The sequence below is a fragment of the Brienomyrus brachyistius genome, chromosome 24 (assembly GCF_023856365.1).
Source record: "Brienomyrus brachyistius isolate T26 chromosome 24, BBRACH_0.4, whole genome shotgun sequence".
In the NCBI taxonomy this organism is placed as follows: Eukaryota; Metazoa; Chordata; class Actinopteri; order Osteoglossiformes; family Mormyridae; genus Brienomyrus; species Brienomyrus brachyistius.
In genome coordinates, this window is record NC_064556.1 from 3,531,181 (window position 1) to 3,545,433 (window position 14,253).

The 14,253-nt window shown below is 44.0% G+C and overlaps 1 protein-coding gene and 1 non-coding gene across 3 annotated transcripts; both read left to right on the plus strand.

Moving 5' to 3' along the window:
- The first annotated feature begins 5,354 nt into the window (after positions 1-5,354).
- On the plus strand, positions 5,355-5,446 carry trnai-uau (transfer RNA isoleucine (anticodon UAU)). Its single transcript is given in 2 exon segments — positions 5,355-5,392; positions 5,411-5,446. It is a non-coding gene; the product is annotated as a tRNA-Ile (tRNA).
- Positions 5,447-6,748: 1,302 nt separating this feature from the next.
- Positions 6,749-13,690, plus strand: LOC125719961 (dual specificity protein kinase CLK4-like). 2 transcript variants are annotated; one of them, XM_048994869.1, is made up of 13 exons: positions 6,749-6,907; positions 8,433-8,593; positions 10,026-10,260; positions 10,942-11,032; positions 11,353-11,419; positions 11,538-11,654; positions 11,802-11,968; positions 12,168-12,262; positions 12,498-12,627; positions 12,718-12,800; positions 12,912-12,991; positions 13,161-13,251; positions 13,369-13,690. In XM_048994869.1, the coding sequence occupies exons 2-13, from the start codon at positions 8,433-8,435 to the stop codon at positions 13,513-13,515; spliced, it is 1,464 nt and encodes a 487-aa protein (XP_048850826.1). In that variant the 5' UTR covers positions 6,749-6,907; the 3' UTR covers positions 13,516-13,690. The 2 variants fall into 2 exon arrangements, with proteins under 2 accessions (XP_048850826.1, XP_048850827.1); XM_048994870.1 differs by lacking the exons at positions 6,749-6,907; positions 8,433-8,593; positions 10,942-11,032 and having other exon boundaries at positions 10,120-10,260.
- The last annotated feature ends 563 nt before the right edge of the window (positions 13,691-14,253 follow it).

Below are 14,253 nucleotides of genomic sequence, written 5' to 3' on the forward strand. Positions count from 1 at the left end.
AAAAGCCCATCTAAAGTGCCTGATCAATATACAGTCAATTGTATTCTCCCCGGCCGGCTCGTGTACCGAGCTAAGATGTCTCGTCGTACAATGCGCCGAAGCGTCTGGCCACTCCGGTGTAAATTTTTAAGGGAGTCACGATCGCTGCATGTAAATATGCGACCGCAGATAAGGGTGTGCCAAAGTACGGTTATGTGGACCTGTTTGATTATTTTTACTGAAATGTGTGTGTGGCTGCTGTTCTGAAGTAACAGGTTATAGCGTTGACTACGAAAGCGGTGTAATTGCTTAGCTGTGTGTACGCCATTTTCTCAGTTGTCCTTAATAACCCACCCAGTGCTGGTCGAAGCTCACGGAGTAGCCTAGGCGAGCTAGGTAGCCCCCCCCCCAAAAAAAATATGCTGCTCTTAGCCTATGTTGCCTAATGAGTTAACCAGCCCTAGAGCCACATATATAATAGGATTGTCAAATCTCACACATCTGACACTCTCGGTTTTAGACTGTCACTCAAGTAATCTTATGGTAAACCTATATTATTCCTTTATAAACATAAAATTTGCTACATCAGAAGCATTGGGGCACTTTGCAAACCCTACAGACTATTTACAAGGTAATACAACTTTTACGTACATGTCAATGTGTGTGCAGACTATTGAAAACTTCACGGCGGCCAGCCGACCAAAGTTGGCGATATCGGTATAACGATGATGCTGATTTTGCAGATACTTTTGTCTAAAGCGTGGCACAGGGGAGGCAGAATGCACGTTGCGAGCATGCAGCCTGCCAGGTGCAGCTGATGTATTAAAAGTACATTGGAACACTTAAACCAGACAAAACTAAATCAAGGATCTTGTACGCGGGTAACCTAAGCCTAGCGTCACCCAATAGAATCACAGCTCTCTCCGTTAACGGAAATGGCTGGTGTGTTTTTCCTGTGTTATACCAGCCAAATGTCCTGTGTGTGTACTGGGTTACTGTTATGGTGGTGTCGCTGAAGCATAGCATGAAGGCTCCTGCACTGACCTATTGATCTTAAAAGAAAACTAGACCCCCCACCCCCCCGACGGTCATTCCCATGGATGCAGGAACTGCATTCACAGCGAACGTGCTGCAGGTCAGCACCTCTGCCTCACTGCTTCATCTCTAAATTCAGGTCCCGCCTCCTTCGTTGACCGGGCCTTGAAAAACACAGCATCAAACGAGTATCAAAGTCGCTCCGACTTTTTTGATTTACTGCATTCCCAGACCAGCAGCGCATTCCCCTCCTCTTGTAGGCTACCCAGTCGCTTAATTTTGGAGCGTGTCTTACCTCTTGAGTGTGGGAAACATCTCACAGATGTCTGCCTGTTAATGGACTGTGGTAAATCTGATTAGAAGGCGCCGAGGCACGTGATCTTTGCCATCTCCTGCGATAACTAAACCTGGAAGCATCTTCTAAGACCGCACCTGAGCGATGGGTCCCCAAGAAGAGGCGAGATTTGCAATCGGAGAGGATCGTAGATAAAGGGGACTTCCCATGGTGCCGTGGGCTTAGTGACGCACCCTGTAGATACACATCACCTGACTCTATGGTTGCTTAGTCTATAATCGTCCCGACGCTGCTGGTTTGGCACCAGAATGAAGATCCACAGAAAATGAGCAGTGGGATGGTTTTGAAGGGAGGCTGGCACGTGTAGCGAGGAGCTGTAGCTATTGATGAATACTCTGTACTCGCCCAGAAGACGGATCGCCGCTCCCATGCGCGAGCGGTAGGTGGAGTCGGCCGGACCTCCCGCAATGAGCTTACCTTTTCCTGCCGCACAGTCGTACTTCCAGGACTTGAAGCAGGTGAGTCCCATGATTCGGAGCGTCTTCATTTACTCGAGAACCACTCAGTCACCGTGGCGCCCCGAATCCAAACCTCCAGATGTGGCTCTGAGTGCCCTCATACTTCCTTAGGTGCAGGGCAAAGACATCCCTCCTGGAAAAGGCAACCGGAGCACTGATACGCTGTCTGCAGAGAACGTTCTGGTCCTGGCCATGGTCTGGAAAGCCGCCCACCGTCTCCCTCCGTGTCTCCCTCATCAACCCCCCCACTTATCAATAATCAGATAGTCCCGTCCCATTGAGAGTACCGGGGGAGGGAGTGGGAGAAGCAGGGAGAGCTCTCTACCGCAGTCAGTCCCAACCACACACAGGCACACACACACACACACACACACACGCACATGTAGCAGAAACCACAATCTCAGCATCCGAGTGCTGTAATTATTATAGCACAGGGGTCCAGCCAATCTCCCTAATGCATCTGCCCAGTCCAGTGTTTGCTTTGATGACCGCCAATGTGTGTGGCCTAACACAGACACAAAGCAAAAGGTAATAAATAGTGTACGTGTGCGCTTGATGTGTTAAACTTTTGAACTGGCATCCATTACGCTAAGAGAAGCCCCCCCCTGCCCCCCAGCCCGCCTACCCCGCCCATAGATTTATGCTCGCCGTTCTGGCACAATTTTTTTTTTTTGCGCGATATATCGATCCAGACGAAGGGCTCCATTTAATTTGCCAGGAAAACGGTGCCCGCTTCGGAGTTTACCGCGTCCATAAAATCTGTCTGGCTGCCCGCACGGGCATGGAAGTTGCTTTACAGTACTCTCTGCTCCGAGAGGGCGCGCCAAGCGACATTTATCTGTCGGCTGCGAGAGAACGTGCCATTTGTCCTGCTCTGATCCAAGGGGGGGGGGGCAGCACAAATATAGATCTTGATATTGAACTAGAAGGGTCATGCACGATAGAACGCCATTACAGTGCTTTCATGTGGCTGGTGTGCCCTTTATCCCTTTATTGGTGTCTCCATCTCTGTACTCTTTCTATTTAATAAAGATCTATATGGAATATGATATCCATATAGTTTTTCTATAGCGCTTTACAGCAAGTGTAATGTTTTTATAATTATTATTATATGTCATTTAAATTGTGGTGGCACTGCAGTGCAGTGCAGAGCAGTGGATAGCACTGTTGCTACGCAACTCTGGGACCTGGGTTTGAGTCTCTGCCATGGTTCTGAGTGTGTGGAGTTTGCATGTTCTCCCCATGTCGTCGTGGGGTTTCCTCCGGGTACTCCGGTTTCCCCCCACAGTCCAAAAACACACTGAAGTTATTAACTGGAGTTCCAGATTGCCTGTAGGTGTGTGTGAGTGTGTGAGTGTGCCCTGCGACGGGTTGATGCCCCATCCTGGATAGGCTCCGGACCCCATGCAGCCTTAAATAGGACAAGTGGTGTCAGAAAATGGATGGACGAATCTTAAATTATTATTAATCCTAATACTATTTGACACAGGCCTACTGACTGTATCATACATAAACAAGTTATAATTCCTGTATCTATGAACAGAATCAATCAATATAATTTGCTCAAATCCAGTTCGTCACAATACAATTGGTAATAAATCAGTCACGTTGAAGAGACATACAGGAAGACCATCCCTGACCATCAGGGTTAATGGCACTAAGCAGAGGTTTTATAATCATCAATATAAGGTTTTATAATCTATGTGTCCAGGGACGGATTACGGACCGGGCCGGCGGGGCCGCTGCCCAGGGGCCCTTGGGGTGCAGGGGGCCCGTGGGGCCCCTAGCCCAAAACAATTTGCAACGCTTATCAACAATGTATTTTCGTTTGTCTATTTTAGAGGGCCTACATTCTTTGATCCTCTGCCTACAAGGGCCCCTGACCCTATAGGGAGGGCGTTTGGCTGCCAAGGGCCCTTGAATTGTGGTGGTTGTGGTGGTGGTGCTGGTGGTGGTGGGGGCCCTCGTGAACGTTTTGCCCAGGGGCCACACAACCCATAATCCGTCCCTGTATGTGTCCATTTATGTGTGTAATTGTAGATTTCTGTGTGGGGAGGCGAAGGGTTACTCTTAGTATGTGAACAAAAACACATATATTCGTAAGCGTCGTGACTATGCAGAAATACTGCATTACAAAGTTCTATTTATGTACAGGCAGACAGTCTTATTGTAACACACGAAGGAGAGAATATGATGTAATGTTGTATTTAATGAGCTGTTCTTGGGAGGGTATGTGTTGCTTATTTTAAGCTGAACTGGTCACTTGGCCGGGGGGAGGGGGGGGGGGGGCAGGAGAGGTGCTCGTCTGTCGTGTCAGGTGAAAAACTTTTAAATCTGCTGCCTGCTTTCATGTCAGTGTTTCGAAGGGTCCTAATTCTGACAGCAGAGACCATTCCTATGACGAATATATCATTTACAAAAGCGGGCAGAATTTAAACCGAATAGGATTTATCTGTTCACAAACGCGGGCCCATTTTCTCGATGCAGAGTGTTATTAATGTCACTACGGTAATGGCTGAGTTTACTTCCCTGGCATGACCACAATTCACCGTAGCCTAATTATTGCTGAAAGCTTTTAATTCTCTCTGTGTCAATACACACAACTCCATTTGCAACCAGTACAGAAAGGGACTCTCAAGAAAATGAAAAGAAAGTCACGTTTAATCCAAGGTTACCCTTTACTCTCCCTTGCTATACATGTTTTCATTAAATAAAGATGTTGATTAAATGCTTTTTCACCGGCCTTTTGTCGGGCAACGTGTGTTTGCAGTCAAGTGAAGTTGGTGAATGAACACGCTTTGAAAAAACATGGTAAGCAAGAGAAATATTTTGTACATTTAAATATAGTATGAAAAGGTGCGGGAAAAGACCGACCTGCTTCGTAAGTTTTGTGATATCTGTGGTGATTATTGATTTGGCTTTGTGGATCCAAGTCCAACAGTACAAGACGGCAAAGGCATCTCAAGTGATATACCGTACACATAGCACCTCCTACAGTCTGCTGTAGTGTTTAAGAATATTTCCCTTCTTTTGGTTACATTTTGCAAAAATTTCAATTAGTTCAGCACCACGTTAGACTATATTAATGGTCAATCAGGCAAATATGAAAAATACGTGAAAAGGTAAAGTACTACAGTAGATGTCTTGTTTGTTTAATTTCTTTTGTATTCTACTTACTGCCCAATAGAATTCCCATAGAATGTTCAATTTCAGTTCAAGAGAGTTGTTATTTAAATAAATTGGATTATTTAAGCGGTTATACGTTTACTAGATTCGCAGTGATTAGAAACAATCCATCGCAATGATAAATGCCGCATCAATCACGCTGGACACAAGAGGGCGATGTTCTTCCAGTCTTCGAATGTCAACGATGGCGTCACTGGATGACTGAGTGCGGTGACTTTGGCTTCAGTTCAGTGGACTTACGTGTAATAGATGTGTGTCCCCAATGGATATATAGTGTCATACCGCAACAAAGTATTCTGACATTGATTCCTTTCTACAGTGAAATTGACCTGCATAAGCACGCTCCAGTGGCGCAATCGGTTAGCGCGCGGTACTTATACAGCAGTGCAAGCGAGTCATGCCGAGGTTGTGAGTTCGAGCCTCACCTGGAGCAAAATCTTTGCCTTTGCTAGCATGCATGCCATGAATGTAACGATAATCCTCAGGTTAGTGCAGTGACTTTGTTACAGATCAGTGTGTGACTCCGCTAGCTTGTGATTAAAAATATACTAAAAATGTCGATTAAACTCTTCAGATCCAAGTCGCTCTACCAACTGACTAGTGATTTTCTCAATCACGCCATTTTGGATATAAGATGGATTTAGATTTGCTCGTTAATTAAAAGTGTATTTTGTCGTCATAACTATGACTGATGACTGAATGAGGAGTCCCAATATTTCAAAACAACAGATACAACAGAGAAGTGTATAGCACTTGTGATTTATGAATTGATTTTTTTTTAATGCACCAGAAAATCAAGAATGGAGAATTCTGGAAAGATCAGGCAGGAAGTTTTGAAGACCAGAGTTCAGCAGGAGGGGGAAACTAAGCAGGCTGAAAGCTTTTAGTAGAACTGGACTCTCACTGTAAGCTGCAGTGGTGGCCCAGTCAGTGCAGTGCTTTTACGCATGTGACGTGACTTAACAAACCAGGTAGGGGGTGACATTGAGCTGACACTGACTCGGTTGCTGCCATAGCCCTGTACTCTGTATGCTTCCCACAGCACATTTTGTGGGGAACCATGGACAACTTTCAGCCAGTGAAAACAAACCACAAGTGTAGTGCAAGAGTGATGTATGGCTATGTGTTTTAATAATCTGTGTCCATGGTCAGAAGGTCACTGGTTCAAATCCTTTGGTCGGCAAAGTGACTTCACTCTTGGACCAATAACCCCCTATTGCTCCAGAGACTGACTGACCCTGCTTCTTCAAACGTGAACTACTTTTAATAAAACCGCCTGCCAAATAAATGTAAATGTAGAATCATTTGAAAAAGTTGGGGATTTGAAAGTAGGTGCAGGTACCTCTAACACAGAAAAATAGTCACGTTACAAGCTTTTCATCGTGTCAATGAACATGGCAATAACAGGCCAGGGAGGCTTAGTGGGCTGGCCTCACTAGTGGTAGCGGGCTTATATTTTAACGTGGGGTTTTTCCTATAATTCAAATACATGGACAACAGACTGGTATCTGTGTCCTTTGGAGCACTGGTTTCCTGGAAAATACAACCGGCGTTTCCCTCTATTAGGTAAAGCGTTACTGTCAAAATGGTTACGGAAGAAATGTAAGAAATTATTTCTATCTCGTTTAATCGTAGTACCGCGCAACATGATGCCACGTAATTTGCCAGCCGTTGCGCTTGCGTGCTATTGTTCGGAGCTTTTCACGCGCATGTGCTAATTGGCGCGACGGTTCACGCGCAGCGCGGCGCCCGCTGGGCGGGCGCCATCTTGGCTCATATTTTACTCGGAAGGACGGCTAGCTGGCGCGGCGCCTTTGCTTGTGATTATTGTTATTGTCGTACTGAGGTACGAGGGGACCCAGGTTCGCGACTTTTTAGACATCTAGTGTCAGAGGTAAGTACACCTAATGTAAAAAATACGTACAGTCGAATAAACTGTACGTTTGTTAGAAAAGTTCTTGGGGACGAACCTTGTAGCGTGAGCTGCTAGGTTAGCCGGCTCTGCGTGGACAACTGTAAGCCGAGTTAAATTTGGTAACCGCGACAAAGGGACATTTTTAATATATCTTAAGTAACCCGTTAGGGCAAAATTAATGTTAAAATTAACGCATACCTACTGGTCGTTTAGCTGGAATAAAGGATTATGTTGCTCCCCTGTCGTGCAGTGTACAACCAGCGGGCTCATTTCTAGTTCCATTGAAACGGAATTTGTCTAAACCGATCGAATAAAAATGCGAATATATTTTCCGGTTAGCAGTTACAGATAACGTTTAGGATGTTTTTTTTGTGAGTTAGTGAGATAAAAGCATAGTATATAACTAAACAAATACCCAGGGCTCTAGTATGTATATAAATGTGGCACTGTCTGGTTGTAATTTTTAGCCATTTCACCATTAAGTCGCTATCTAACCAGTAGTAAAACGTAAGAGTTCGATACGTTTTCCAGCTAAAACTTGCGCTTGAACTCGTGGTGAAATACAGGTATGCTCAATGGAGTCCTTTGTTTAAGCTTTTCGGGTTGGGGGTGGGGGCGAGGCGAAGGAGATCGAACGGGCCTCCTTATTGTTCAGGTCTTAACCGGCACGTAAAAACATTTGCCATATATAATGGAAGTCCTTCAATTTCAAACAAACAGTAAGGCAGTTTGACGGAAGTCCCATTTTAAGCATACTATGACGGAATGGACGCGGCAGCTTTGTGACGGGCTAGAGACCTACATGTGCACTTTCACATTAACCGCAAGTACTGCCCCCGATGGCCCCTGTTCCTATTTTACATTTATTACTTTAAATTCTCCAAAATATCAGCTATAAAACTGTCAAGGCGAAAGGGGGTCCCATTCTTGTTTTCATTATATTGTCGTCACTTTTGAAGGGCCGTTTTGCCGACTCAGCAGCACTATGTCGTTGCTGCTGTATGCGCCAGAATTCCCCCCGGGGTCAATAATCGTAATCTTAGTTTTTGTCGGAACAGCCCTACGAAAAAAAAAATAGATACTCCCTCCGTCTTTCATTTTTTTTCTATACTTTTTGTGTAATTCATTGACTTGATTTGTTAAGAAAAAAGGCTACATATGTTATGGCAGTGTCATGACAAACTTCAGCTTTCGGTGTCCCCATTACAGATACTAGTCCAGGTTTGAAAAATGCTGCATGCCTTCCTCAGTTATTTGTGGCCTTTTATGATCATCGATTTGCAGTAAATTTCATGGTTTGTTTATTATTCCTTACCCCTCCCTTTCAGGAGCCACTAAAAAGAGATGTGCCCTCTTAGTAGCTGATATCACTTGGCTTGTGTTTGTTGCTGCTAGAAGCTGTTTTATAATTAGAATTTTAACAACCGCTGGAGAGTCCGGGGATTGGCTTTCCCTGTTGTAATTTTTTTATTACTTCAGCCTTTTTCGTCTACGTGTTTGGCAGATGCGCCGTTCAAAGCGAGCTCGATCCCGGGAGGGTTGGATCTCGGAGTACAGCGTGGAGGAGAAACTCGAGTTCGGCAAGCGGCAGAAGCCGAGTTCCTGCAGCACTGAGAGGGAGAGCAAACCACGGAGACGCAACCATCACTTGAAAACCTACGAAGGGTAAATTTGCGCCCTGATTTTACATCCTTGAACCTGGAATGGAATGAGTATTGTTATACAGATTTGAGAGAGGTTTAAACCTATCTGCCCTGCCTGCTATTCTCTCATCTTGTGACATGCATACAAAGCACAGTTTTCTACAGTCATATTTGGCATATTGAGCTTTATGAATGCCAGAATAGGACAAGAAAAGGAGTGGAAAAAATGCAAGCAAGTTTATTAGTAGTACTGAATCCTACTGGAGTAAATGTGTAATCCATTTAAGTGCATTGCTTTTTTAAGTGATGTTTCGTAGTAATGTCTTTCACAAGGCATAAATTCATTTAGCAGAAATTCCCGGTATTAATTGTTTTATAGGAATGGGGCTTATATGGGTTTATATTCTGAGGTCAGGTTAGGGATTACTTTTATAAATGGATGCAATGTTGTGGACATTATTTGAATCGTCACATCGTTAGTGACAAGTCAGGCGTTGACGCTCCCCCCCCCCCTCCCCCCCCGCCACCTCTGACAAGTTTCTGAAAGATCACAGAAGTAAACCTGAACGTTTATCTGGCCCTTTCTAATAATAGCTGTCCAAGAGCTGACTCTTTCTGGAAGGAACCTGAAACCTCACATTGCTGGCACTGGCTACGTTCACACCCCTGCTGATGGACACTTCTTCGTCTTACACAAGGATGCCTTCAGTGCACATTACCCTGTCAGTGTAGGCTGCCGCATGCATAAATATGTGTTTTATTTGTACGTGGTTGGGAGCGAGCTGCTTGTCTCATGGGCTGTGCCATTTTCAGGTAACCTGGTTCTCAATAAACACACTTTTATAGAATTTTGGTTGGTTTATATTGGTGTTGTATTGCATATGATGAATATAGGACTTGTCTATGTAGAGATACTTCCAGTGGAATGCTCGATAGCGGTATGACGATTGTAAACAGTTTGAAGTGTTTCAACTAGATTTGTCCTTCAAAATGGTCTTATACAAGGTGCAGTTTTGGTTTGCTTGAATAACGTATTTAGTATTCAGCAAGTATTGCTGGAGTAATACTTTCATGTAGACGGCTGTCAAACCAGGATGGAATGTATCTGGGAAACATTGCTGTTTTTCAGTAGTGCTGCAGGCACTGCAGGTATTATTTTATGAATGTTTATTAATACTCTGAGTCACTGCAGACAGTTGTATTGTCTTGTCAAGTTACTTCTATAGAACTCTGATATTTGATCATTCCTGCATCTATTTAAAAAAAAAACAAACAAAATATGAAATACAGGTAGAGATTAATTCTGTTTTTTTTTTTTTTTTTTTTTTTTTTGCATTAGGATATTCTTCCTGTCATTAATATTCTTTGTTTGTGCTCCAGGTGAGAATATGACATCCTGCCTGTTATGTTGTGTGTTGTTTTCCTAATGATTGTTCTGCTCTCTCTGTTCGTAGGCACTTCCAGGAATCTAAGACTATAAGCAGGAGGATGGAGTGTAAGGAGCGGGTGGCCAGACAGTCGAGCCGAGAGTCAGGAGCTTATGGCAATGAGGGCCCATGCAAGGAGCTCGGCAGTGACAGAGACTGGCACCACTATAGCAAATCCTCGGCACGTAGCGGACATAGCCGTCGCAGCAGCCCCGCTCACCATCGCGGGCGACGCAGGACTTCATCTCGTCAGGCACACTCGGTACGGCGGCTCTCCTCTGTTTTCTCTTTGTCCCTCTGCTCATCTCTGAGTTCGCTTAAGGGTTTAGACAGTGCAGTGTCCAGTTTGCTGTTGCTTCTGCTCGTTAGCCTTCTGCTTAAGTGTATGTAGGTACCTGCCTTCTTCCACATGCTAAGGTCCTGAGAAAGTGTTCTGAGGCAGAGTATGTAAGAATCATGCTGGTCATAATGTCTATGCCTGTTGTGATTGAGTGCAGAGGATGTAATGTAGTTCTTATGAATAGTCTTGATAGTTAGGGATGCTAATATTGTGATAGAATATTAGGCTTTAGTACTTGCAGGGATGATGACTGAGCAGTAGGTTATTTCCATTACTAGAAATGGGGAGTACATTTTATGGGAGTACGTTTTGTGAAAGTGGGAATGGGGAAGTAAATTATTAATGCATATACCGTAATGTTTGTGTACTTAAGTTTCTTTTCGACTTTTATTTTGAGAAAGTGTTTTGTCTGAAAATTTTGCCGTTGTTTTTCTTCTGTAACACACACTATGTGGGGCCCCTGTGCATTTCTCTGCGATGAATTTGAAATTGCTGCGGTGGCCTGGCGCGGTTTCTGAATTCCTGAATATCTTCCCCCGCTGAATGAATGAATCGCGCATTCTGGCCTGATTCTCGTGGGTTTATGATGGTGACCAATCGCAGAGGAGTCATCGCAGGAAAAGATCCAGAAGTTTTGAGGATGATGAGGAGGGTCACCTGATCTATCACAGTGGACACGTGCTAAGAGCAAGATGTACAGAAATTATACCTCTTTCTGTAACTTTTTGTTTTATTTGTTAAGTGGAAAGACCCTGCTACTATAGAGTCTAATTGGGGGGATTTTATTTGTAAAATTCTTTTATACGTTAAAAAAAAAAATTTAAGGCATATATTATGTGGATTACACAGCTACTGTTTGAAACTCTTAAGATTTTCTACAGTGATTGTGGTGTAATGTTAACTGTTTTGCTACAGTGCCTTTTATGGGCACTGAGAGCTACATTAGTTACTTGTCCTGCTTGATTTCTGTGTGTGTCTTTCCTGAGTTTTAATTGCATGCCTTTTTCCCTGTAGATGAGATTGTGAGTACTTTAGGAGAAGGAGCCTTTGGGAAAGTTGTGAACTGCATTGATCATTCAAAGTAGGTGTCTGTGCTATCTACTTTTATTTATTTTTCTTTTCTTGAGTAAATACATAAACATGCAGTAGAGAGCTAAGTGTTTCTGCGACGCCACAACTGACAGTCTGAATTGTTGCAGTGCTGGTGCACGAGTGGCACTGAAGATCATTAAAAACGTTGACCGTTATCGAGATGCCGCCATGTCTGAGATCGATGTCCTTCAGCAGATGAACTCGCTTGATCGCGATGAGCATTAGTGAGTAACTCTCACGCATGCCTCCTTTTTTTTGGTTTTATTAGTTCATTAGCCTAAGCTTTGCTCGTGTGAAGACATCATCATTGTCGCTAAATTCCATTGAAGCAGCAAGATTTCTCAGTTGCGCAATTATGGTTGTTTTTGTAGTGCCTGTGTGCGGATGCTGGATTGGTTTGATCACCACGGCCACATCTGCATTGTGTTTGAGCTCCTGGGATTGAGCACCTATGATTTTCTGAAGGAGAATGGCTTCATGCCTTTTACTGTGGACCAGATCAGACGTATGGCACATCAGATCTTCAGAGCAGTGCACTGTGAGTACATGCAGTGAAATGACTTGATTACTATCAGTGGCATTGGATGATGGTCATTCTGAGCAGCTACAGGTTGGATTTACTTGGCAGATTCTGATGATTGGAAAATTTAAAGGGACTCAAATCTGTATTTAGTGATTGTAGGGTAGTTTTCCATTGAAGCTATACTAACAGCTTTTTGTTTGTGTTTGTGTGCAAGTCCTACACCGAAACAAGCTTACTCACACTGACTTGAAGCCGGAGAATATCCTTTTTGTGGAATCTGACTACTGCTTAGAGTACAATGCAAAATTGGTAAGTATTGCTTTCTCACCTAATGAATTGGAGGCAAAGGCAGAAATGTTGTGTAGTTGTGTGTGATGCTGTCCATATTGTAGGAAAATGTCCGTGTAAATTTATATACAGAATAAAATCTGCTAGGCACCCGTCAAACTATTTTTTTCATCCTAGAATTAAGTTCAGTTTGAAAAGCTTTCTTCAAAAGCTCTTCGTACAGAAGTTTATTTTGTTTTTGTTTTTTTAAATCCAGAAAAGGGATGAGAGGACCTTGAAGAAGACGGATGTGAAGGTGGTGGATTTTGGAAATGCTATATATGACCACGAGCACCATACTTCTGTGGTATCCACCAGGCATTATCGAGCACCTGAGGTCATTCTTGGTGAGCGTTTACAAAGATCTGGTGAAGAACAAAACTGCCTAGATTTGGTCCAGATGGTTGTCTAGCTTATTGTCATTGGCATGCTTGCAGAACTTGGATGGAATCAGTCGTGTGATGTTTGGAGTCTGGGCTGCATACTGATTGAATATTACCTCGGATTGACACTCTTTCAGGTGAGACCCTTGGCAATAAACCCGTAACCAAAAGCATTCACCTCTGACTGAATACACAAGCCGGTTTCCTTGCGATGTTGAAACTGAAGCATGCGTCATGCTCTCTTGCAGACTCATGACAGCAAGGAGCACTTGGCTATGATGGAAAGGGTCCTTGGGCCAATACCTACCTCCCTCTTGCAGAAAACCAAGTAAGCTATTACCTTTACATAGCTTTTTGAAGTTCACACCCACTTCCTCCCTCTCAACGGCTTTCTGAATTCTCAGAAGCTGGCCATGTTTACAAGTTGTTGGATGATCATCTTCTGTATTAGACGCGTGTCATGCATAAGTAAGACGGTTGTGTCCGACGTGTCGTAGGAAGAGGAGATACGTTCGTCATGGACGGCTGGACTGGGATGAGCACAACTCTTCTGGGAGATATGTGAGGAAGCACTGCAAGCCCCTTAAAGTACGATCTGGGTTTTTCGTTTTGAGCAGATTTGGGAAGATGAAGTGTAATACGGCTTTGCTATGTATGTATGGTTTACTGTGTTTTGATTGGTTCTCCTCCATCTTCTCATTACAGCAATACATGTCCTCAAAGAGCGCAGAGCATGAGCAGCTTTTTGACCTCATGCATAAGATGCTGGAGTATGACGTATCCAAAAGGATCACTCTGGAGGCAGCCCTCAGACACCCCTTTTTTGATCCTTTGAAAGGAAAGAAAAAGTGACGACGAACTGTGTGCCGCTGTTAATTTGCTCTCCGGGGCAGGTTTCTATGGGCTGCATCAGCCTGCCGTGAGACTTATTTCGTCTGTATTAAAGTTATTTGTATGAATTTAATGAGACCTTTTGCTGTTGTCTTTTCAGAAATAAAACCAGCTTGGTTACATTTTTTTTTGTAAATGTTTGTGCTGCTTCATCTATCCAGAACTTTGAGGTTGCTCTCAGACTCAGAATTTCAGTTCTGGTAATGACATCGCATTGTTATCCATCCATGTCCTGAAACCGCTTGTCCAATACAGGGTCGCCCATCCCGGAGGCTACGGGCGCTGCATTGTTAACAGTATATGACGATAAAACTACTCCATGTTATTGCAGCAAAGCTGGAATCAGTGAGGTTAGTTTGCAGTCTAAAAGCAGTGGACTACAGATCAGTTGCACGGTTAAGACCTGTGCAATTTTAGTCCCAAGTTGTTAAACGTGCATCATGTCCAGCGGAGCTGGGCCAGCCCCATGCAGACAGTCCACCATCCACTGTGGGTCTGCTTACCTCCGATTCGCTTTGTGACAGTCAGTCGGCAGCATGGACTCGAGGCCACACCGATCTTTGGCTTGCAGTGCCTCGGTTGGTGCTCTGTGTGGAAGCAGAGTACTGTGCATGCGTTTCCTTTGAGGACGAATCACTTTCTTCTCCCGCAATGAGGGGGAAAAAATGGCTGTCCATATATAACAGCAATGTTTGGAAG

Coding starts and splice junctions, on each gene's coding strand:
- LOC125719961 (XM_048994869.1), top strand. CDS start 8,433: ATGCGCCGTTCAAAGCGAGCTCGATCCCGGGAGGGTTGGATCTCGGAG. Junction 10,261..10,941: donor CATCTCGTCAGGCACACTCG/GTACGGCGGCTC, acceptor GACCAATCGCAG/AGGAGTCATCGCAGGAAAAG. Junction 11,033..11,352: donor ACACGTGCTAAGAGCAAGAT/GTACAGAAATTA, acceptor TTTTCCCTGTAG/ATGAGATTGTGAGTACTTTA.